This window comes from Somniosus microcephalus, chromosome 14 (assembly GCF_052327205.1).
Source record: "Somniosus microcephalus isolate GS21.2 chromosome 14, FLI_Smic_1.0, whole genome shotgun sequence".
In the NCBI taxonomy this organism is placed as follows: Eukaryota; Metazoa; Chordata; class Chondrichthyes; order Squaliformes; family Somniosidae; genus Somniosus; species Somniosus microcephalus.
In genome coordinates, this window is record NC_141000.1 from 54,886,267 (window position 1) to 54,911,984 (window position 25,718).

Consider the following 25,718-nt stretch of genomic DNA (forward strand, 5'->3'; position numbering starts at 1 on the left):
CTACCACAGAAGGCAGTAGAGGTCAATACATTAAATATATTCAAGAAGGAGTTGGATATATTTCTTAAGGCTAAAGGGATCAAGGGGTATGGGGAGAAAGCCAGGACCGGGTACTGAATTTGGATGATCAGCCATGATCGCATTGAATGGCGGAGCAGGCGCGAGGGGCTGAATGGCCTACTCCTGCTCCTATTTTCTATGTTTCTATGACAATTAATAGGCTTTCACTCAGTAAACTATGCAATTTATTTTGGACTTTTAAGTTGGGTAATATTATATTAATGCAGATACATAAAGGGTTTCCATAAATGTCTCTCAAGAACATAGATTAGTACAGCACAGGAGGCCATTTGGCCCATCGAGCCTGCACCTGCTCTTTCAAAGAGCGATCTTGAGTGAGTGTTGCTAAGTGAATGTATTTCTGCAGTCAGACAATGGAACTAATTGGCTTCACATAGTTTTAAGCTTATTTTGGAAAATGTGTGTACATGTTAATTTGCTGAGAACAGAATTAGGCTTAGTTTTGATGCACTCTACAGTCAAATAGCCAAGCACATGAATAATGGTCACTTTGTACCGAAGAGCTAACAGCACTAGCTGAACCTTACCCTAGCAAGAGTTAACTCCTTCAGCATTGCAGGGGAAACAACTGGAACAGGAACAGAAAAAAAAATACCCTGTACCAACAATTCTGCCTTTTTGCATCATCAAGGTTACGTACACACATTTTACTGGTATGATTTTTGGTGGACTTGATCTAGCCCCATAGATTTGCAAAATATGCAGATCAGCTTACACTATAAAATGGTGACTTACTGACGCTGCCAAATATGCCTAAAAGCAATTTGCAAAATTTTTTAAAAAGCTTGTGTTGTTGGCACATTTTCAACTTTTATTTCTTAACATCTGCACGCCTTTAATTATGGTCTCATTACTTTAACTGGTAACAATTAAAAGCTAATGTTTAAAAGTTAAATAAAAAAAGACTGCAATAGTCAATCTAAATCTGATTTACAACATGGGGGGAGGGGGGCTTTAGGGAAGATTTTAACATAAAAATAATGTGAAAATTCCAACATTACCAGGACATTTCCAGAAATGCTGGTTATTTGCAGAGCTAAAGGAAGAACATTCAGTTCACACATGATCTGCAGGATGAATTTCGCATCCATCCATGTATTCTCAAGAAGGTGCATGAGGCGAGGAGAGTCACTGGAGGAACAAAACAAAAAATGTTAATAACGTCACACCATACAGCAGCAAATACATGGCTACTGGATCAGTGTCCTGTAACTACGCTGATATACTAAAAATATATTTTGCTAACCTATGCAGTTTGTCTACAGCGTTCAGCATTTAACAAAAACATTCTGATTCAATACAATGTATTTTCAGCATCTCTGCAAATGATAACTGATGATTAAAAGTGCAAATGTGATATGGGACTGCTTCTCTGCGATTAAGCCAAACACCAGGCCCAATAAAATGCATCAAGCTTCAGACTAGATTTGTAAATGACATCCCACGATAAATATTCCATTCCCGTATATTGTCAGGAAACAATAACGGTCCAGCTATGATACGGTCAAGGGTTGATGTTTTGGGACCATTGTTTCCATCAGGTTTGGCCCAGCCAGTTGTGTTTTCTGCAAAAATGCTATTCTACCATCAGTCATCCAACGTGATGATGATACCTTCCTGGTAAATCAGCTTCACTCATCTGGATGACGAATGTTGGTACTGGGAACTGGAGTAATTTGCACTTCAGGTACCCAATGTCAACATCGGGTACCCCAGGTCAGGTATAGCATGGTTAAATGTAGGGTAAAGCTCCTTCGCCAGCCCAACTACTCCTAGATGATACTTTTCCATTTACCTCCAACAGCAGGCCTGTGGTCTCCAAGTGAGGTTACCAACTTAGTGCTATAAACGTCGTCAACTAGGTGGTTTGCATCCCATTTCACATAGGAATCGAAATAGGAAAGACCCCAGCAGATACAGGGATCTTACATCTCACCAGTCTGAGAAAATTTGAAATCTGGTCCCACAACTAAAAGGCGAGAGTCGAACCCAGTGCATCGCTAAGCCCCCTCCCTCTTCTGCCCTGGACTTAATTATATTGGGTCTCCTCAAATAATACCTCTTTAAAACTTTGATTTGAAAAAAGTTGTGCAAATTCTGAACATTACTCACCTATAAAGATTACGAATGTTTTCAGCTGGAATAGTCACCCTCTCGGTTTTGAGAATCTGGTGAACCAGCTCAGTTAAATTGTAACTCTTGCATCGGATCAGCTCTTTGGCAGAAATTTCAACATCACAAATCAGCCTGCCACAAGCTGCATTCTTTTCCGCAAATCCGCCACGACCCTTTAATAAGAAAGTGACGGCAAGTTGAATTATTGAGAGGAATATCAGCTCTGTAAAGGAAGAAGTCTGGATGCCAAGAACCAGTTAAAATGTGAGCCAACATCTTTTTGCTGCGTTACATCAGCAACAGCAGGGCAACTGGCCTGGAGGAGTTAGAACCCCGAGTGCAAGCAATAGACCAATTTAAAGGGAAAGGTAAGCACAGGGCGAGAGTACTGTCAACATACAATACACTCCCATTCTAGAGATGACACCATTTTTTAAATGCTACCCGGAGGATGATACCCATGGTTTTGACCTGGACGACACACAGGAGTGCTGCCACAATACTGAATTTTGCCAGGTCGTATACCGATTTAACAGATTTTCTCCAGAGCTGCTTGCTGATGGGCCTCGTTGCATGTAGTAAAAAGCATATCTAACTGACAATTTTGGAAGATAGCGTACTGCATATTGTTCTCCAGCAAGAGGCCGAGGGCAATTTGTATGATCCCCTTAGGGGCCTGTGTGTAAGAGAGGAGAAGGGTAAAACTGAATAGAATGCATGCCCCCACCCAGCAAGCTGGCGTTGCGAATCAGCATAAATCTGCATTCTAGCAGCACACCCAAACTTTGAATTGACTTGGTCTTTGTCACTTTCCCCATTATATTCCACAGAACTCACCTGTAAATGCGAGTGAAGCGGATTTAAAAACAAAGGGCATGCAATCCCCAAAACCCCATTTAAAACATACCATATCATAGAACATGACTTATTCAGTCACTGCCCCCCCTGGCCACTGGGGGGGGTGTTGGGTATAGCTAACACTGAGGAAGAATGCAACATAATACATGAAGACATTAGAAAACGTGCAGACTGGGCAGTTAAGTGGCAAATGAACTTTAACGTAGATAAATGTGAGGTGATGCACTTTGGCAGGAAAAATAGAAACATCACCCACACCTTAGAAAATAAGAAACTGAATGGGATAGAAGAGCAGAGAGATTTAGGGATACAGGTGAACAAATCATTAAAAGCAGCATCGTAGGTCAGCAAAGCAATTAAAAATGCTAACAAGCACTGGGGTTTATTTTTAGGTGTATAGAATTCAAAAGTAGTTAAGTTGTGTTATACTTGTATAGGCCGCACACTGAACAGGCCACACAGAGTACTGTGCACAGTTCTGGTCTCCATATTATTAAAAAGGACACAGAAGCGCTGGAGAAAGGGCAAAAAAAAATTACAACTATGGTACCAGAACAGAGATTGCAGCTATTGTGAAAGATTGAACAGGTTGGGGCTTTTTTCTTTAGTAAAGAGAAGATTTAGGAGAGATCCGATAGGTCTTCATCATAATTATAAATGGGTTGGACAGGGTAGATGTGGAGAGAATGTTTCCACTTGTGGGAGAATCCAAAACTAGGGGCCATAAATACAAGATAGTTACTAATAAATCCATTAGGGAAATAAGACAACATTTCTTTACTCAGAGTGGTTAGAATGTGGAACTCGCTACCACCGGAAGTGGTTGAGGTAAATAGCTTGGATGCTTTCAAAAGGAAACTAGACGAGTACATGAGAGAAAAGGGAATAGAAAGATATGCTGAAAGGCTGAGATGAGGTAGATTGAATGGGAGGAGACTCGTGTGGAGTACAAACACCAGCACAAACTAGTGGGCCAAATGCAGGATCAGCTCCACTGCAGATAAAGGAAACCCAAATTGTCAGGCCTCTGCTTGGGGAGATGAAGGAGGGGGCTAAAATGATCTCAGCTAGTTTCAAGTCACAATCATTAGATAGGGGCCTACCTTGTATTAAAATACTCTCTCCTGCACTTTCCTTCCCTGTGGATGCAGTTGAATCAGAAGCACAGGTGGACTACCTAACTCAAAGAGTAACTCAGTTCCCTCACACTGGAATCTAATTCATCCAGTTATTTCCCTTGCTATGAACAGGTTAAAAAAAATTCTTTGTAAAAGTCTGATTTATAAATGATAATATATTAGTGCTGTGACACCTTCTTTATTAAGCAGCAAATCGTCTAAAGTAATTGCAATTAACAAAATACATATCTAGCTTTTTAAAGCTAACTGCTGTAAGACCATACTAAGTCTTACTGAACAATTCTTGCAACATTAACTGTACCAATTCTCACATCTCAACATTAAGGGTGTCATTGTACAGACTGCTAATTTTGTTTTTTAAATGTAGGTATGATGACAAGTGTTTTCCCCTTCACTTTGCATCTGGGATAATACTTAGCATTCCGAGGTCACATTGTGTGTGGGTTTCCATTAGACTGGTAATGGCATTCCATTATTTAGTCTGTTAGCATATATCAAATGCATAATGACACTGGGTTAAAAGCATTCTTACCAATATATGTGGCAATCTACTCCCATTACTCGTGCACAATGCTGTTTCAACATAACTGTAAGTTTGTTTCTTTTATTATCGTTCCCTGGCAGTTCGCAGGTTTCTCATTCTGAAAAAGTCAGCAGTGCCTTACCCCAAGTTTGGGCATAGCCGATCTCCTCAACCGACCAATCTTCGACCAGTGAGGAACTTTGCAGACATTAATTCTTTGTAGCAAAACGTCGAGATCAAATCCATAAATATCATGGCCCTGAAAGTAAGTGCATGTAGGCTTTAAATATGTTGTACAATAAAGGACTGAGGAAATGAGTTACCAGATTGATGCAGCGTAGCCACTGGGATGCTTCTGAACCCTGACTGTCATAACCTTGGTACACACTCTTACACATGCGCTATTCTTTACATCAAACAGGCCTTTGTACCCAGTTTAAAACATCTTAATTATCAAGATAGACTCAAAAAGCTGGGTCTCTACACTTTAGAGAAGCATAGACTTCGGGGTGATTTGATCAAGGTTTCGAAGATGAAGTGGCAAGATTGTATTTGTGTAGACAGTTTGTTTCAACTAAATAGGTTAGAGAGGACCAGGGGTCAAAATCTCAAGTTATGTAAAGGCCAGATCTAGGTTAGATGTTAGGAGGTGGTTCTTTTCCAAGAGAATAGTGGACCCATGGAACAGGCTACCGGCTCGTGTGGTGAATGCTAATTCGCCGATTTCCTTCAAGCGAGAGCAGGACCTGTTTCTAGCTAGGGCGAAGATCATCTCATACAAAAAGGTCAGCACTGTATAACATTAATCAGGACCAGAGTGGTCTGCTGGACTAGTCGCGATCGCCTAATAGGGTCGGAGAGGAATTTTCCAATTTCCCCCCCCTAATTCACGAGATTTCACGGCACCAGGTGGGTGGATGTATTGGTAGACTGGATGGGCCAGTTGGTTTTCTCCTGCCTGCCACTTTTCGTATGCTCATATAAAACAACTTCTCCAAAGTATGGAGGTCAGGCAAAAAAGAAAAATTAGCCAGGCATCCCTTTCCTGATTATTCTGTGTCCTGTACAGAAAAGTGCTAAAGAGACAGCCTGGTGACGATGGGATTCGGTTTACCCTTGATGCCAGCTAAGATTGAAAATTGTCACCGTGGGATGTCACTCAAGAGGAGTAGCCACTTTGGAGAGGTGCAGGGATGGGAGCTGCTGCCAGTGGAATCTAAGTCAGCACAGGCCAACGCCTTCTTGGAGGGGGGGGGGGGGGGGGAAAGAGAGTGAGCGTGAAGATCCAACATCATTTGCAATTAAATTAATTTCACCTTTTATTGTAAGTTATCTGAACTTGGTTCTTCCTTATACACTAAGATTATCATGGATTAGTTGTTTTTTTAGAAAACTTGCTTTACTGTCTTATAACCATTAATATCTTATAATTATCAGTAATAGATCTATAATCATGTGTAAGGAGCAAATATAAGTCTATAATCATCAACTGTATGCAATGGTAACCTGAATTATATATGACATGTAAGCCTTTTGCTTATAATTAAAAGCCCGTGAGTAAGCTGTAACCAGACAACCTGGGGTGAGAAAGTGGATTGTTATAGTCAAATATTGAGGCTGTGGGTGAAAGTTGGATATTCGCCAACAGTAAGGATGAGAGAGTACAGCTCGCTTGGGAACCAAGGTTAGCTGCAGTTACCATTGTGCTGGAATGTTATAACATCCGCAGTGAATTATAAAACAAAGGCCAACTGCAAGGACCGTATCTCAACCTATGAAGACATATTCCTTTTGGACTGCCATATCTACCACAGATACGAGTCTTGGTGGTCAAAAACAGATGCAAGAGTGTCATAAGACTAAAAGCCTGTGTAAATCAGGGTGCTACAAATGTGACATCTTTATGATTGGATTTTGGGCTTGGGTCTCAGCCAGTGATTGGTTCAGGAGGACTCCATAGGTTTTGAATGAGTGTAAGGGTAGAGGAAGGGGGTCCTAAGAGCCACAAATTGTAGAAGATTTCAGGACGAATCAAAGAGACACCCGGGAGACGAGAAGAGATGAGACAAGAGACACAGGGTACAGCTTCTACCCAGAGTATAAGTGGTAATACAAGTCTCAATTATACTCTGTAAATTGCTGCTGCAATGTATGAAGTCTTGCTTGTGCTGAATAAAGTTAAATCACTGTCCACAATACAGGTCAACCTTGAATCATTTGGAACCAGGGTCCCTCTGGGATCTTATAACTTGGTCTACAACTAACATTAAAAGGGAAGTGTTTTTCTACCTTCTGCTAACTTTATATTAGACAGTTTTTCTTCAACTGTCAAGATACCATTAAACAGCATTCCCCAGTGATTACACATATCCCATCATTCAGAACATGTTCAGATCATGCAACCAATGTGTAAACCGTATTAGATCTTTCATGTTTCCCACATTACTTAGCACTGCAGTGTCCCAAATTGGGTAGTTGTTTTGTCGATTTATGCTAAAATTTAAACAAATGGGTCACCTTGTACTTGAATTCCTGTAATAATTTTGATGAATTACAAACAATAAATAATCAAAAGAAAAAAATACACTACTGGTTGACTGAGCAGTTTTAGAAGCAGTCCAAATATGGACAAATATAGTTTAGTGTTCACATGGAACTTAAAAAAAACCTCAATCACAGGCAAGTCCAACTGGATTAGTTTGGCCTACGTGCAGTTAAGAGACACAAGGATTCTGGAAAGGCAGATGTTCCAAAAAATGGAGATGATTTGTGCCATGTCAGTTGTAAATGGCTGTGATAAAAGCCTCAACTTTTTTGTAATTAAATGTTCACTGTGGTGTCCACACATTACATTAGGATTTACTTTAGTAGCTGCGAACTCTCATGTTCATGACTTCTTGGGACAACCTTCGGCAATATTTCTTAACATTTCTACTCACCACAAGAACATCAGGGTCAATTTTGTGAATCTTTGCCAGGAAAAAGCCTAAGAGAGTCCTTTCAGTAGCAGCAATCTCAACTTTGGCATTCTGAAATCAGAAGCATAAATCAGCTTGCGAGTTTTAATTGAAGCACCAACTGCGTTATGTCTAGAAGTTAAGCAAACAAGTTAACTCGCCCTCATCACCCTGACACTGGATCATTACTAAGCCTCCAGCCGAAATCAAGGAGGTCCACTTGGATGGTAAAAGTGGTCACTTGAAACTCCTGCAGTCTAAGGTTTTCTGATTATATTCTACCACTATTTTTGATCAAGCCAGTACACAGCTATAGTTTTCCTAAAAGAATTCTATTTATTTTCTTTCTTTTATTTTCTAAGGGAATCAAGGGATATGGGGATGATCAGGTAGGAAAGTGGACTTGAGGTCGAAGGTCAGCCATGACCTTATTGAATGGCGGAGCAGGCTCGAGGGGCCGAATGGCCTACTTTTGCTCCCATTTCTTACGTTCTTAGAAAATATTTCACTTTTTAACCCTTAAAAGCATCACTAACAAATGTAATCATCCATGTGTCATCAGGTCCTAGGGGATGAAGAGTATATTCATTCAGCGGCATTCCTTCTTCATTTGATGGTGTGTGTGTGCTAAGTTGGCCTGTTCAATTTTAAGAGACAGAGCTTTCTATTGGCTGGAAAAGGAGCCATAAAATTGACTTTTAGCCAATGACTTCCAAAAACTTCCAATATTTTGGAAGTTGCTCCCATTGGCAAGAAACAGGAAGAAAACCAGTTGAACAAAAAGCTAGAGTTATTTTTAAATTTAAGTGGGAAAAAAAAGATTTTAAAAAGTGCATTAACTCATTATGCCTTCCAGACCACATAAAAATAATTTTAAATTTAAATAAGTAGGTCACAGTGCTATAGAAGCTGCATCATGTTTTAATGATGAGGGAACCCATAAGTGGTTTCAAAAACAAAATGCTCAGCAGATCAGTCAGCATCTGCGGAGGGAACAGGCAAGTTAATGTTTCAGGCACCGTGGACCCTTCAACTGGCAGAGTCCATGTGTGAAACGCCACCCTGTCTGTTCTCTCCCTGGATGCTGCCTGATTTGCAGAGTGTTTCCAGCATTTTCTGTTTCAGATTTACATCTAGTTTTTCAGTTTATTGGTTTTGGGTTTAGTCGCTCAAGTCGCAAACATATTCCAAATTTCAGTGCCCTTTTCGACAAAGATGAATCCAGCAACGCTGACTGTAGGCCCCACAGCTAGAGGCTGTGCGTTCCACTGTATGCCTCCCTTCTAGTTTATTTTAACATTAGGAGTACTAGTAAAACTAAACGGTAAAACTAATACCAAAAAAAAACTGTGAAGCTATTCCCCTCTCCCAAACTGAGGGGTCTGGTGGGCGATTTAAAAACGAAAAAACTTGATAAATTTTTTTAACAAAATTACGATGAGTTATAAAACTGCTAAGTTGGCCATTCTGTTGGCAACAGAAAGAGATCAATCAAGTAGAGTGCAGCTGCCAGCAGAATTGGCCAGTTCAATGCACTGCAAATATTTGTGCTTATTTTTTGTAAAATGTGTTCTGTAAACTTTTTAAAAATCCTTTAGTTGCCAGCACAAAATGCAACTTTTCACAAAAATGTCCAATAATATGTCTCCACGGCCATTTTGACCCAGGGCCATAGAATTAAAAAACGAAACCCAGTCCCTTTCAAGTTTCTTAATTTTTTCTGCACTTCTGGAAAACATCCATCCCAATATGATCCCAAAATAATGCACCAGGGAAAAGTGCATTTCAAGTCATTGCCGAAACACACGACAGTTCATTAAATGAAGAATTACATTTAAATCTACCTGTGTGTGTTATTGCATGGGGCAGTCACACTTCACAAGTTAAGCGTCGGTGCAAAGCCACTTTGTAGCAATGCTAAACTTGGAGTGTAAATCAAGCGTGAAGGCTTGATCAGATTCCCAAGAAGCAGAGAGAGACCCCCCTCCTCTAAGGAGACTCACAGCACTTCGTTCCACAATCAGATTGGACCCTGACTTCAGACACAATGTAAATGCACCCTTTGTTTTTACTCCACTGGGGGTGGAGGCTCCTCTGTATCGAGATAATCACAGCCATTACATTCTTCCTGTGTTTATTCTTAAGACTACCAGGATTGATATTGGCTACTAGGCTATTTAGGATAGTGTTCTTCAGAGATTCAGTATCCAGCATTCCCAATTGGCCTAGCAATTTCTGAGATCTAGCAGAGATTGGATGCAATTGACAATTCCCATCTAAAGAGAGTCATCCCTAAAGCGTTAATTCAGTAGAAACAAATACTAAATTCATACACAATGAAATTGATAAATTAAGTGAAAAATGATTGTTTTTAATACCATGACAATGTCCAAAACAAAAATACCACCACAGCCTTCCAAGTGAAAGCACTCATTTATTAAGTCCCCCCAAAATATTTTACCAATACAGGTATATCTACTGATTTAATCAACCGCCATCCACTGAAAGCCAATGCTACATGTTAAAATCAGTCATGAAAAACCCCTCTCCTTCCGCCAGGTTTGTCTCCTCTCCTGAAGGCACTGACCAACACTTAAGTATTCTGTCGTCTGCCCTCTGGCACCTCAGCCAGGTAGCCGTACTTCACCAGCGATCTGAGTCAGAGAGAGTCAGCAGGCCACTGTACCAAAGGGAGCAACATATCCGTGCCCAGTGCTGTCCTGGCTCACACACACTTCCAGGGGTCACTGGATAATGACCGGAAGTGGGCACGCGGGCTTATTTCTCCCATTCTTAGCAAGGTGAAGTAGGACCATTGCCTGTTCAACTAACTCACCACAGCTGGTGATGGGCCAGAGACTTTTCCAGTCTATATAGCTCAGATGCACATGAGGTAGTTCAGGGAAGCTAAACAAATTCATATTTTCAGTAACAATTTTATACATTTGCCAAAAAATATGTCTTTTCATGTGGATCTATCAATTTATTAAACAAGTAATTCCCTGGACCAGCTTAAACTTCCCTTAATATATTCAAAAAGAAAATAACTAGAAATGAATAAAGTATAATTTCTGTACGAGTACACTGGGATAGATTCCTTTCTTTACCCCCACGTTAATAATTTAGTACAAAAGAAATAATACACATATGTACAGACAGAGAGAAAATTACTTACTTTTTTCGTCAGTGCCTCCCGGAAATCGTAAGGAAAGATAGTGTCACTGGGCTTGCTGATGACTAGAAAAGGCAGCAGCATTAGTATTTTAACAATGTTCTCAACACAGATTTCCTTCCTGAGGATATGATTAGCAGATGAATACGAAAATCAAGGAACCTGATTCTCTCCCACAGACACATATCCAAGCTCATTACTACCAAAGATACGATGCTAGGAATGTCATGATTTTGGAAGTGTCAAAGATCAGTTTCTGGCGTTAGGTTTATCAAACATTATCCAAAATAATTGAATTGCTTGTGGAATACAACTGTGCCATACTGGGAGATATATTAGCATATTCATCTCTCAAGAAAGGTTACAGAGTTACCAGTGATATAATTACTAAATGCCTTGTCCTGCGAATTGTCAAGGGTTTTGTCATTATTCTCCCGTCACCTAGAGGCAAATTAAGGATGTACCAGATGTGATAATCAAGATTGTAATATAAAGAATTGAAGTGCACATCAAACTGTTGCTCTTTATTCAAGAATCCACCTTCTGTTGCCTGGGCCCTAAGCTCTGGAATTCCCTGGCTACCTCCATGTCCTCCTTTATAATGCTCCTTAAAACCTACCTCTTTGACCAAGCTTTTGGTCACCTACCCTAATTTCTTTTCACGTGGCTCGGTGTCAAATTTTTTGTCTTATAATACTTCTGTGCAGCGCCTTGGGACGTTTTACTATGTTAAAGGCACTATATAAATACAAGTTGTTGTTGTTAAGACTCCCAGAGAAGTTCTGGCCTTTTCACTCTCATACTGACAGCTTTTATACCATTTGCCTCAGAGGACCAGGTAGTGCTTCGACCAGAGGTCACATTCTGAATGTTTGGGGAAATCACCTGAACAGGTTTTCTAGCCCCGGTCGATAACCAGCGACCGCTGTTGAACATGTAAATGGATGTCATAGGAGGACAGGGCTGGATTCAACAGTGTTGTTCTACACAGTTGAATAGAGCGCCAATGCTCACCTTCTAGGCTTACTCGAGCAAATGATGGCTAGTTCCTATGGAACTATACCGCAGCATGAGCCACTGTCTTGAGAAATAGGGAGGGGGGGGAAAAGAAAAGGGCAAAAATTGGCGGGGGGGGGGGGGGGGGGGAGAAATTTGAGCGAGTTAAATGTTGTGCTGATCATATAAAGGAAGTCAGCACTGGGAAATGGAAAACTTCTACTTTTGCACTTAGCGTCAACATCAAGCACAGGTTGCATGCCGACCAAAGCTCAACACCATCTCACAATCGGCCTTTACATCAGAAAAACAACCTCATGGAACACCAGTGGCATTTCCTATCTTCTACACCAGCTTCCTTGTGGTCTCTCAACAAACTGCAATTAATGTTGAATTACAGGCAATGTTATGCTGATAAGTGGCAGCCACTGGAAAGTGGATCGAGACCAAGAAAACTCATTTCACTTCGGACTTTAGCACAAGAACGCAAGGCGGCCTTCATCCCATCAGTCCTGGCTCAATTTAAACCCAGGCGCTACTCGAGGTCTGGGTTCAAACATGATGCACCACTCAGTCCAGTGCAACACCGACTTAAAAGATACCAACCATTAAAATCATCTGTGTTTACAGTAGCACATTGTTTTTGCATATTGCATGCTTCATCTTTCTGAAGGAACAGAACAATACTTACCACAGAAATGGGCCTGGAATGGAGGCTGGGGAGCAGCTCTGTCCAGAGGAAAGTGGTGATGAATTAAAGCTGCCAAGGCCACAATCTGGAACAGAAGGAGATGGATATAAGTAGATCCTTTCAACAGGAGTCTCACCATTAAGGCTCATTTTAAAATACATGTAGTTACAATACAAATCACAGCTAACATCCTCTTGCTTTGTTCTGTCCATGTTTGATTTTTATTTTAAGGTGTGCTCAAATTACTGAGGGCATTGGCTTGAAGAAGAATCTGGCTTAAGGAGCCGTGTGAACAGAAGCAGAGTTTCATCACCAATGCAGAAATGATTCAGCATCAAATGTTTGTCAAATCAGTTTATTTGCACTATTGTGTTCAAATTCCTTTCACAAGTAAACCTGGTGAAGTCATTAGCACTTACTGTTAAAATATAAACAAACATTAAATGAGAACGAAGGGTTGAGATTACCACAAACTCATTTTACTTAGGATCCGAACAGCCAGAAGCAAAAATCAATTGTCAGCCCATCAGGCGGAGGTTCAGCTGAAGAGACTTTAGTCCCACTTGCTGCTTTATGTTCAGATGCAAACAATAATTTACAAGATGAAGTGATGGCTACCAAAATGGTCTCAACTGAGAACCTTGATTTGGATATACTACATTTCTCTGTGTGGCATTTAAGTTATTTTTTTTTTACAGATGTCAACAGTAAAAACACAGATACAAAACTCAACATTTTCTAAACAAAAATCATTCTAATCAGATTTCAAATACCCCACCACAGCTCAAAGCCTGCCTAAAATGCAGGCCATTTGTGAAACTGTGCTGACATGGGAAAAGCACTTTTATCTGATGAACTGATCTCAAAATAATTTTATTGAGCTCAATGGGAAGAACACATTGAAAATGAGACTCCATTTTAAAAATCATACCTCATTCTGATGAGTCTTGGAATTCTGCACAGTCTTCATGCTGATCGTCATAGTGACAAGTGGAGGAGGGGCAATATCTTTCACCACAGTCACATGATCGAGTTTCAGTGCTACAGCCTCCACTTTGCACCAGCTCATGGGTTTATTGGGAAGCTCTGAACAGAGAAACAGACAACCAGATACATTTACGCCATACCAAAAGCCAGCAAGTTAAAATTTCAACCTTATGTGCATGTCCGACTTTTTTTTTGCCCCCCCCCCCCCCAATATCACGTGAAACCCAATTCGGATCGCAGACAAACCAAATTCAAACTCAAAACAGGAATTGAAGAAAAGTGTTTCAAAACTAAAGACGGAACCCAAGGATTGAAAGCTACCATTTTTTTCCTAGTCATTCTCAGGATGTGGGCACCGCTGGATAGGCAGATATTTATTGCTCATCCTTAGTTTACCCAGACAAGGTGGTGGTGGACATTCTTCTTGAACCGCGGTATTGCAATTTGATGCAACTCAGAGGCTTGCTGGGCCACTTCAGAAGGCGGTTAAGAGTCGACCGTGTTGGTGTGGGACTGGAGTCACATATAAACCAGGTTGGGTAAGGACGGAAAGTTTCCTTCCCGAAAAGGACATTAGTGAACCTATTCAGGTTTTATGACAGTCCAATAGCTTCATGGTGACTTGCATGAACAGCAGCTTTTTATTTCCAGATTTTTTTTATTTAAAAAAAAAAATTTTTTTTTTTTTTTTTTTAAACTGAATTTGAATTCTCAAACTGCCACGGTGGCATTTGATCTCATGTTCCCTGGATTATTAGTCCAGTCTTCTGGATTACTAGTCCAGTAACATAACTATACCCATACCCCAATAGTGCAGTGAACACAAACCAAAAAACTGCAGCAAAGACAGACAGGTCACCACCACTTTTCAAGTTAAAGCAATGAACATTAGATCATTACAGAAAATGATAGATGAATTATAACAACAACTTGTATTTATCTAGCACCTCCAACATGGAAAATCAGCCCAAAGTGCTCCACAGCAATTGAGGTGAACACCCAGCCAAAGGAGGAGATGTTAGGTGGGGTGAACAAAAGCTTGGTCAAGATGGATTTTAAAGGAGAGGAGGGAGGTGGAGAGGAGGAAGAATTTAGGGGGGAATTCCAGAGCTTGGCACCTAGGCAGCCAAAGGCACTGCCAATGACGGGGCAAAGGGAGGGGAAGATGCACAAGAGGCCAGAGTCAGAAGAACGTAGAGTTTGCAGGGCTGGAGGAGGTTACAGAGATAGGGAGGGGCGAGGCCATGGAGCAATTTAAACAGAGGATGAGAATTTGAAATTGCAGACATTGGGAGGCTGGGAGCCAATGTAGGTCAGCAAGGACAGGGGTGATGGGCGAGTGGGACTTGATCAATGTTCCCTCTAATTTTTGGGGGGCCACGCGGCCCCCTTTAACGGGTTGTGCGGCCCATTCACAAATCCGCGCCTGCTCAGTTTCGCTCCACAGCGAAACCCAATGCCGCCAATGCTTTATCGGAGAATCTGCGGGCTCTCTCCCAGGGGTGTGGACATGCCATGAGCACACCTGGTTCAGTCCTCCGGCTCCTTCTCCTTGTTCTACTTCTGCTTGCCGAGGTAGCTGCACAGCCAGCAATGCTGAGAATGAGGTACTGCAGCATCCATGAACCTCCCCTTTAAGTAGTGAAAAAAGCCTGTGGCAATGATGAGTTGCGATTAGATGGCACCCGATATTGGTCCACCCGTTAAAACACAAGCTCATTGGCGTTAGACTTAAGACTTGATTTAGGACTCCAATCATTTTATTGAGCAGCGAGGACGAATTTTGCGTGCAGTCTAAAGCATTCGCACCTGGCGCCAATTCTCCAGCTTTTCTACTGACCCATTCCTTGGCTAGAACGAATATATAGCCCTTAATGTTCTCTGCAATGGCGTGACCCCACTGCCACAAGGACTGCATTGGTTTGATATGGCCCACTACTTTCTCAGGGCAACAAGGGATGGGCAATAAATGTAGCCAGCTTGCACTGACTGGGCCCTGCTAATCCTTCCCACTTTGGACCTTACGATCAGTCTATGCTAGTGTCAGAAACAAAACATGGAATGGACCAATACACTACAATCATTATTGGCACCGAGCTCCAAATGCTTATTGCAGTTACTTAGCAACAAGTAGGATGGGAAAGGAAAACAAATCTTTCAGCACCACTATGCCTGATGTTAAGTACGGAAAATCAGAAATGACTAGTTCAGTGGCAATCTTAGTAGAATGGTGATATTTATACAATAGTACCTATGCCACTTGGACACACATTCAGAGTAAATTCTGTGCAGTTTACCCAAAGAGATTGGTTTACATCCTAAACAATAGAGAACAGATGAATACAATCTAGTGTTGCTCAAGCTGGAATAGATTGCAGCGAATATCTCTTTTCCCAACTCAGACTATTAAACGTGCACCAAAGGAGGACGGGAATGGAGATGCCTCGTCTTCAACTGGAAGATTAATAGCTTTAGAATGCGTTTTCATGCATTTCTTGTGGATTTGCAAGGTGCTTTAGGAGTTACAAAAACATACATCGGTTTGAAAAACACAATAAATGGCAAACAAAAAGGATTTTAGTTAGTATCAATTTAGATCCACTCGCAATACGTGTGTTCCCAGTGATGGCACAATAAAAGAACTACACTACAGCAAAATGCTAAACCTATATTTATGTAATTATCTTGACAGAGCAATCAGAGACCATTTAGAGTATCATAATAGTGCTAAAGACAAAGTTAAATGAGCTATATGATGCTACAGCTGAATTTTCAAATGCATAAATTATTTGCCAAAAATATTATGCTTGGATCAACTCTCTTGTATGAGAATACAGAGAATTGAGAAAGTACACAGAAAGATTTTAATTAACTCTCCAATGGGTAAGCGCTAAGCCATAAGAATCAGAAGATCCCAGGTTAAGTTTCCAGTCTGTACTGAAATTAGCTCATCTGAGCTGGGCCAACAGTTTGGGCTCTCGAAGTATTCGGAATGCCCAAGGCGAGGGATGGGGGTAAAAATCATCCATAGCTCCCTTGCCTGACCACTACCCAGTGTCCCTTGGTGCAACACCTAATTATTTTGTTTAAGGTGTTGGCCACCTTGAAATTGAGCCACCGAAAACAGAAATGATCCGCGAATTCTGTACGAAAAAGTCAGGTAGCAGTTGCACCAACGCAGTCAAGGTGCAGCACTGATCAGAGATCAGACATTTTGGGGCAATGCAACTTCTTGTTTTACACACAACTGGCTTGTATAATTCAGATTCTAGCTGATGATTTAGATGCAGAGACATTCTACAGCAAGTGCACTCAAAGAAAAGTAAAAGAATGATGGCGCCTGACACGGTTCCTTGAACAGCAGAACTACAGGCTCGCGATCTACCTGCGCGTGTAACAAGGGGAGTTCCACGAGGCTCCATGCCAATCATCATCTTTAATGATTTTGATGAGAGCATTAATGGAATCATTCTTAAATTCATAGAGAACAGGAAAATGTGCACAGAGTTCGTAATTCAGACAAAATCAAAATATGGGGAATGGGTCAGTGTGTGGCAGGTGCTCAGTAATGTGGACAAGTGCAGTGTTATGTTTGGAGTTGGGAAACTCCAGAAATGTTTATATCATACAGGTGTACTCCTTAAAAAGTAACAGATCAAGAAAGAGACTGGGGGATAATAATTCTTTAAAGATTCAAAAGCAGTGTGAGGCTGTTAGAGGGAAAACAAAGATTTAGATTTAGAAAACAAACAGAGCCCTCTGAAACAATTACCAATTTGTGCAGTGCGCATGGATTTATGAGTCTCAAGAGAATGTCAAGTTCCTGAGGGAAGACAACATTGACAGTTGTAGGAGGTGAATTGCTAGTTAGCTGGGATTATGAGGAGTTATTGGCTACTGTGGTCTCGTGGAGCTTTGGTTCATTACCTTGAGGAATTGTGCATTAGCTGCTGAGTTTTTTTTCTCTCTTTCTTTTATGGTCAATGGTACACCATTGTCTGGATGGGGCAGGCTTGATGGTCTTTTCAAAAGTAATTCATGGGCTGTAAAGCGCTTTGGGACATCTTGGGGATACCATGAAATGCAAGTTCTTTTTCTCACTTATTCGGTTTGTATGTCAAAACATTTTCTGCTTCATAAACATGCAAACGGTTATGTTCTAACTCACTACACCGTTCAAGAGAAACTATTTTAATAAAGTTAAATACTTTGATTACAGTACATTAATTCTGAACAAATGTTCACAGAGAACTGTAACCAGTAATGAATCTCCCAGCTTGGACGGAAACTTAACACATGGGTGGCAACACTGTGCCCATTACTGAAGCCTCCCCGCCTGCCTACACTTTCCACCACCTGTGCTGCCCAAACTGCCGCAGTGGCAGTGTGGCCCTCCTCACCAAATCACACTTTGGTCCCTCCCCCTTCTCCTCCTTTGAGCACCTCACATTCTTCGACCCCTCTCACATCTCCTTTAAAATCATCATTCCTTACTCACCCACCCCACCTTGAGTTTCTCACTGATTCTATCTTCTCTCCACCTCTTAAAGAAGCTACTCGTCATCCTCTGTGACTTAATTGTCCATCTCAACACATTTGCCCCAATATCTCATCCTTTGGCTTGGCATCCATCTCTGACTGATCATGTTTGTGACGTGCCTTGGAGTGGTTGCGGGGGGAGGGCCCATGATGATAATGACCAGGTTTCTTTCCCTAGAAGCCTGTACTGAGCCATATGAACAGCTGAGCTTTCTTGAATGGCAGGGAACTGGTAATATAGCACTTGAATCCGGTCAACTTTATACTTCCTTTGTCAGCCCTAGCCCAAACAAGCAGCTCCTGGACTTGGCTATGTTTTTTTCCTTTCCTTACCCTTGTCTACTTAGTAATTTGCTGACATCTTTAAGTTCTTATTAGGATAATTAGAATAAAATTGTGAAATGTAACCAACAAAATTGTTGTGGTGTGTAATAATTGGATTTTAGCACGTTCCCCAAATGTTCTCATGTGTCCCACAAGGGAATGCAGACACGAGGTCCTACATTTGATCCCCAGTGTGTGCTGAAGTAGCTGATCTGAGTATAGTTGGTCTTGGTGTTCTTGGAATGAGGAGGAAAAGTCAGCCTGTCGCACTTCATACACACCCCCCCCCCAGGTCAAATCGCATGGCCCTCGAGTCAGGTTGTTGTTGTCTCTGGAGCCTGTAACCACCAAAAAAGGTGAGCCTTCAGTGGAGGAAGGGAGAAAATGGGGTGAAAAAATGTCAACTTTCAGATCGAGACATTAAACCAGGACCCCATCTGTCTCTCAGGTGGATGTAGAAAGATCCCACGGCACTATTCAAAGAAGAGCAGGTGTCCGGCCAATTTATCTCTCATCCAAAATCACAGGTTATCTGGTCATTTATCTCGTCACCGTTTCTGGAACCTTGTTGTGCGCAAATTAGCTGCCACATTTTCCTAAATTACAATTCAAAAGTACTACAGTGGTTGTGAAGCACTTTGGGATGTACTGAAGTCATGAAAGGTGCTGCATAACGCAAGTTCTTTCTTTTATCTCGATAAAATGGTTTAAAAAAATATAGAATTCTTACGTGGAGCCTCGAGTTCCAACCAGCTTGGTCCCTTGATCTTCCTGCTCAGGAGCAGAAGTTCAAGACTTGATGTATTGGTGCCAAACACGTGAGAAAAAGTTTCCCCTTTCAAGTCAGAAGGAAGTGGAGGCAGGTCAGCCTGCATCAAGCAATAGGGGAAATTAGAACCATTTCACTTATTAAAACCGCAACTTAACACTGGGGTATTCACTGTACAAGTTTATAGACAGTGGACAGGCAAGTGTTCAAATACTTTTTCAGGCTTGCTGACAAAATGCTGAAAACCTTCAGCTAACTCCTGAGAGGCAGATGACTTTGGTATTTATTCATTACATAGAATTTACAGCACAGAAACAGGCCATTTGGCCCAATGCCGGTGTTTATGCTCCATACAAGTCTCCTCCCACTCTATTTACTTCATCTCACCCTATCAACATATCCTTTGATTCCTTTCTCCCTCATGTAATCATCTAGCTTCCCCTTATTTAATGCAAAATATAAATTTAGAGGGTCGTGACCCATGAGAGATTAATTATACTCCTTCCTGGCTTGCATGTATACCAGACTATACAGCATCATTACCTGGCAGGCAACAATATCCTTTCCTGCAACAAAACTGCTACCAATATAAATCAAGAATAATCAATTCAGTTCACCTGAACTGAAACACTACCCAGGGTCTAAACACATAAAATAGAATGCATTCGTACAACTAATTTAGGCATTTTGCTATACTTACTGTGTATTTGATTTCTAAGTATTCACAATCTTCAGGGACATCTGGAATTTCAAACGCATACTTTTTCCCAACTTTCTGAAAATTAAAAGTATAACCATGTCAGTGATGTCCTGGGAAACCACTGAATGTTTAAATGTAGTGTTCCCCACAATTCAAACGAACCTTTGATTTGAACTTCATTATTCTGTATTTTTCAGAAATCGTCTCGCTGAATTCCTGATAAACATCCAGTATAGCTACAGGTGTCTCTGTATCCTTGCCAGTTTTAAGATTTATGCGCTGAAAAGAATTCAGATAATAAATCCATATTTTATCATTTTCAAAGTATCTCAAGATCATAAAAACAGTAAAGTTTGAAAGGACACTCTGCATATCTAAATTGATAATGTGATACCAGACAATTTCAATTCTCAAGTGAAACATAGAAATATGAAAGAACAAACAAGCAAACAAACTGGGATTCACATAGCACCTAATCACAGACATGCCAGCCAATTTGCAAACAGCAAGAAAATGAACGACCAGATAATCTTATTGTTCAAGGAAAATTTTTTGGCCCTACTCTTCTTCCATTAGTGCCATGGGATCTTTTGTGGCTACTTGAGCAGGCAGACAAAGCCTCAGTGTGAAGTCTCATCCAAAAGCTGGCACCTCCGGCATGCAACACTCCTTCGGTGTTGTAAAAGTGTCAGCACACATTATGTGTTCAAGTCCGTAGTGGGGCTTGAACCCACAACCTTCCAACTCAGAAGAGATCATATAAAAAATTAATCATCAATTTCTTGAGGAATTATTTTAACAGATCCATAGACGAGACATCACAAAATGTGAAAATATATATATTTTTTTAAAAACCAAGTAGGATACAAGTTGGCAATCAGAACTTACATCTCAAGTTAGAAAATGGTTAAAAAAAATACATTTTAAAAAGGAGCTCTACCCCAAATAGGATGTGTGATGCTACAAATACTAAAGGCAGAACCACCACATAATCACCACAGTTGACTCCCTGAAAATAACAGACAGTGCATAGTGAACTACAAATTGACTAGTTTATAAAATTGAAGAATATGTTTCATTACAAACAGCTTTATGGCAAGATCAAGACCATTACATACCGTTTCCCGTGGCAACAGGTATATTGTGCGCTCAATATTCCTCACAGCCACGCAGCAGCTGACGTGCGTCTTTGCCGATTCAATCCACACTTTGCCAAAGAGATATACCACTCCTGAGGAAAACTCAAAATGGTCAGTTATTGTCCTTCCAATATAAAACAGAAATATGCATTAGCAGTCATTTCATTAGATCTGGACATTACGAGGACATAAGCAAATCTCATTTCGTTCCAAGCAGTGCTGCTCGGCTTTTTCAGTTATGAGGGAGCACATTTTAATAATGTGTAGATTTCTATTTAAAATCTGTCTGGTACAGCGCCATGCAGATGATGAAGGCGGTCCAGGGTCAATATTCAGTCTGTGCCCTTAGCTAATCTCAGGCAAGGCAGCAGTTAGGTGCTACATTAGGCCGCAGAAGACCATTAGCTAAAGGTCGAGAGCAAGGGAGAGAAGAAGAAAAGGAGATAATCGACTGGGTTCCCCCGTGGAGATATATAAATATAGATATATAAACAGTCCAGGTTAGAAAATATTCAGGAGGGATAGAGTAGGAAAAGGGTGGGGTTGCAATGTTATTAAAGGACTTTATCACAGCACTAGAGCACAAGGATGTGCAAAGGATGTGTGTTGAGACAGAACCCATTTGGGTAGAGTTAAGGAACAGGAAAGGAAATGGTACAATTCTCAGAGTGCATTACAGGTCACCAAGCAGTGGAGATGAGATCGTGGGGGTGATCCAAGTGATATTCAAGAACAAGACAGCAATCATACAGAGTGATTTTAACTAACTAAAGATAGACTGAAATAAATGTTATGATGGTCAAAATGGGGATTTTTTTAAAAATTTTTTTAAGAATGCACCAGGGCTGCTTCTTAAATTAGAATCTTTCTAGCCCAAGTGAGGAAACATTGCTTGACTTAGTTCCGAAAAATTAAGTGGGGCAAATAACTAATGTGAGTAGGAGGCCTGAGAAATAGTGAGAATATTGTTAGGTAGGTTTAATGAAAGAACAGTAAAGGATAATGAAAAGGCAAAGGCTGCTAGACTGAAAAAAGACAAAATTCAGTATGAGAAGGGATCAGGCCAAAATAAGTCAGTGAACAGGACAATAGATCAGCAGTGGAGAATCTTCAAATAGGAGATGGATAGAGTACAAAATAGATTTATCTCAAAGGGAAAAAGCGGTGCAAAGGATAGAATTATGCATAGATTAAAACTAAACAAATTAAAAAGGAGGCCATACAATAAAACAAGGGCAAACGAGGCTGAAGAAAATCATGAGCAATATAGAAAATGTAGGAAAGATTAAAAAGGAAATTAAAAGGACTAAAATGGAATTTGAAAAAGGCTAGTAAATAATGGCATAAAAGGAAATAGTAAAGGATTTCATAAAAGTAAAAATAATTAAAGAGAAGGCAGGGCTACTCCTAGTTGAAAGGGAATCGAGTTGTGGGGGATGAAGGTATAGTGGAGATATTACATATTTTTCAACAGTGTTTTTAAAAAAATGTTTAAAGTGAGAATATAGGATACTGGATCAGAGTGTGGAACAATTATCAGAGGTAACTGGAAGAGGAATTGGTTCTGCAGACATTAGCAGAACTCACTATAAGCCCACTGACCCACAACTACCTTGACTACACTTCCTCCCACCTTGCTTCCTGTAAGGACTCTATTCCTTTCTCCCAGTTTCTCCGTCTCATCTGCTCCGACGATGCCACCTTCCACACCAATGCTTCAGACAAGTCTTCCTTTTTCCTCAACCGAGGATTCCCCTCTACCGTGGTTGACATGGCCCTCGACCATGTCCGTTCCATTTCCTGCACTTCTACCTCACCCCTTCCAGAATCACGATAGGGTTCCCCTTGTCCTCACCTTACATCCAACCAGCCTCCACATACAACGGATCATCCTCCGCCATTTCCGCCACCTCCAGCGTGATCCCACCACAAAACACATCTTCCCCATCCCTTTCAGCATTCCGAAGGGACCGTTCCTCCACGACACTCTGGTCCACTCCTCAAATCACCCCTAACACCCCCTCTCCCTTTCCCACAGTACCTTCCCGTGAAAACCTAGGAGATGCAATACCTGCCCTTTTACTTCCTCTCGTCCCACTGGCCAGGGCCCCAAACACTCCTTCTAGGTGAAACAGCGAGTTACTTGTACTTCTTTCAATTTAATATACAGGAAACTTTGTGCTATCCGGCACCCACGGGACCGAGCTGCTGCCGTTGCCTCAAAACTGCCGTACTCTCCAGAGTTAATGTTGAGAGATACGGAGATTCTTATCTCCGTATTTGACAACAAACACTGTTGCTTAGCAACAGCTTCTAAACACTCGAGTGTGGCCCTAAAGTTCTGTAGCTGAAGCTGTTGCTATAGCTACAGACCTTGCACAGCTTGACTGTTCAAACAAAGCAAAAAAAACAAACAAAAAGAATAAAAAATGGCTGCTGATTTTTGCCGGTGGCTCCAGATTGCCGGATAGCTCACCTCCGGATAGCACAAAGTTTCCTGTACTAGGAACACAGGAACAGGAGTCGGCTATTTAGCCCCTCAAGCCTGTTCCTCCATTCAATGAGATCATGGCTGATCTGCGACCTAACTAACTCCATATACCCATCTTTGCCCCATATTCCTCAATACCTTTGGTTAATAAAAATCTATCAATCTCAGATTTAAAGTTAACAATTGATCTAGCATCAATTGCTGTTTGCGGAAGGGAGTTCCAAACTTCTACCACCCTTTGTGTGTAGAAGTGTTTCCTAATTTCACTCTTGAAAGGTCTGGCTCTAATTTTTAGACTATGCCCCCTAGTCCTAGAATCCCCAACCAGTGGAAATAGTTTCTATCTACCCTATCTGCTCCCTTTAATATCGTGAAAACTTCAATCAAATCACCCCTTTACCTTCTAAATTCCAAGGAATACAACCCTAGTTTGTGTAATCTCTCCTCGTAATTTAACCCTTGGAGCCTGGGTATCATTCTGGTAAACCTACACTGCACTCCTGCCCAGGCCAATATACCCTTCCTAAAAAGTGTGTTGCCCAGAATTGCTCACAGTACTCCAGGTGTGGTCTAACCAGTATAGCTGCAGCGTAACTTCTACCCCCTTGTATTCTAGTCCTCTAGATATAAAGGCCAGCCTTTTTGATTATTTTCTGTACCTGTTCATGACATTTTAATGATCTATGTACCTGGACCCCACCCCCCCCCGACCACCCCAAGTCTCTTTGGACCTCACTTTTTTCTTTAAGCTTTTCACCATTTAGAAAGTACCCTGTTCTATCCTTTTTAGGTCCAAAGTGGATGACCTCACATTTGCCGACATTGAAATCCATTTGCCACAGTTTTGCCCATTTAATCTATCAATATCCCTTGGTAATTTTATGCTTTCATCTACACTACCTACAATGCCGCCTATCTTTGTGTCATCTGCTAATTTGAATACGTGGCTTTCTATCCCATCATCCAAGTCATTAATAAATACAGTAAATAGTTGCGGTCCCAACACAGATCCCTGCGGGCCACAACTAGTCACATCCTGCCAATTAGAGTATCTGCCCATTATCCCTATTCTCTGTATCCTGTTGCTCAGCCAATTTCCTAACTAGGTCAATAATTTGCCTTCAATTCCATGGGCTTCAAACTTAGTTAACAGTTTCTTATGTGGGACTTTATCAAATGCCTCTGGAAGTCCATATAAATAACATCCATAGACATTCCCCTGTCCACTACTTTAGTCACCTCTTCAAAAATGCAATCAGGGCTCTAGTAATTTGCCAACAACCGATGTTAGGCTAACTGGTCTATAATTCCCTGGTTTCCCTCTCACCATTCTTAAATAACGAGTGACATATGCATTTTTTAAAGGAATGGTCGAATCGAGAGAACTTTGGAAGATTATAGCTAAGGCATCTGCAATGTGCTTCCTTTAAAACCCTGGGATGGAAACCATCTGGTCATGGCGATTTGTCAAACTTTAGTGCCATTATTTTCCTTATTACTGTTATTTTGCTTACGTTAATTTTGTTGAGTCCCTGATTCAATATTAGTTTCCTTGGGATTTCCGGCATGCTATCTTCTTCCTCTACAGTAAAAACTGAGGCAAAGTAATTATTCAACATGTCTGCCATTTCTTATTATCTTGTATACTGTATTTGCTGCTCACGATGCAGTCTCCTCTACATTGGGGAGACCAATGGCAGGTTGGGTGACCACTTTACGGAACACCTCCATTCAGTCCGCAAGCATGACCCCGAGCTTCTGTTTGCTTATCACTTTAATTCCCTGCTCCACTCCCACTCTGACCTCTGTCTTCGGCCTTCTACACTGTTCCAATGAAGCTCAACGTAAGCTCAAGGAACAGCACCTCATCTTTCAATTAGACACTTTACAGCCAATATTGAGTTCAACAATTTCAGATCATACCCTCTGCCCCCATTTTTTTCCAGATGGCAGCTGTTGATTCTGATATTCCCATTTACACCTCTTCTAGACCCGTCTTTTGTTCCTTTACTTATTTACATCTGCATTTGCCTCACACCATCATCCCTCTTGTCATTTAATCTCTCCTGGATTTCACCCCATCACAGACCTTCCCTTTTGTTCTATCCTCCCCGCCTCCCTTTCCCTGCCTCTATCACTCAAAACCTGTTAGATCTTTAACTTTTTTCAGTTCTGACGAAAGGTCATCGGCCTGAAATGTTAACTGTTTCTATCTCCACAGATGCTGCCTGACCTAC

General features: G+C 41.1%; 1 protein-coding gene across 2 annotated transcripts in view; it reads right to left on the reverse strand.

Moving 5' to 3' along the window:
* pola1 (polymerase (DNA directed), alpha 1) overlaps nt 1-25,718 on the reverse strand; it is a 316,470-nt gene that overhangs the window by 237,227 nt on the left and 53,525 nt on the right. For both annotated transcript variants that reach the window (XM_086006560.1, XM_086006561.1), the window contains exons 11-21: nt 20,970-21,082; nt 20,014-20,130; nt 19,852-19,926; nt 19,113-19,251; nt 13,464-13,618; nt 12,533-12,617; nt 10,849-10,910; nt 7,656-7,745; nt 4,859-4,975; nt 2,194-2,369; nt 1,083-1,212 (exon numbers count right to left, since the gene is read on the reverse strand). In XM_086006560.1, the coding sequence (XP_085862686.1) occupies nt 1,083-1,212; nt 2,194-2,369; nt 4,859-4,975; nt 7,656-7,745; nt 10,849-10,910; nt 12,533-12,617; nt 13,464-13,618; nt 19,113-19,251; nt 19,852-19,926; nt 20,014-20,130; nt 20,970-21,082 (1,259 nt within the window). The remainder of the gene's footprint in view (nt 1-1,082; nt 1,213-2,193; nt 2,370-4,858; nt 4,976-7,655; nt 7,746-10,848; nt 10,911-12,532; nt 12,618-13,463; nt 13,619-19,112; nt 19,252-19,851; nt 19,927-20,013; nt 20,131-20,969; nt 21,083-25,718) is intronic.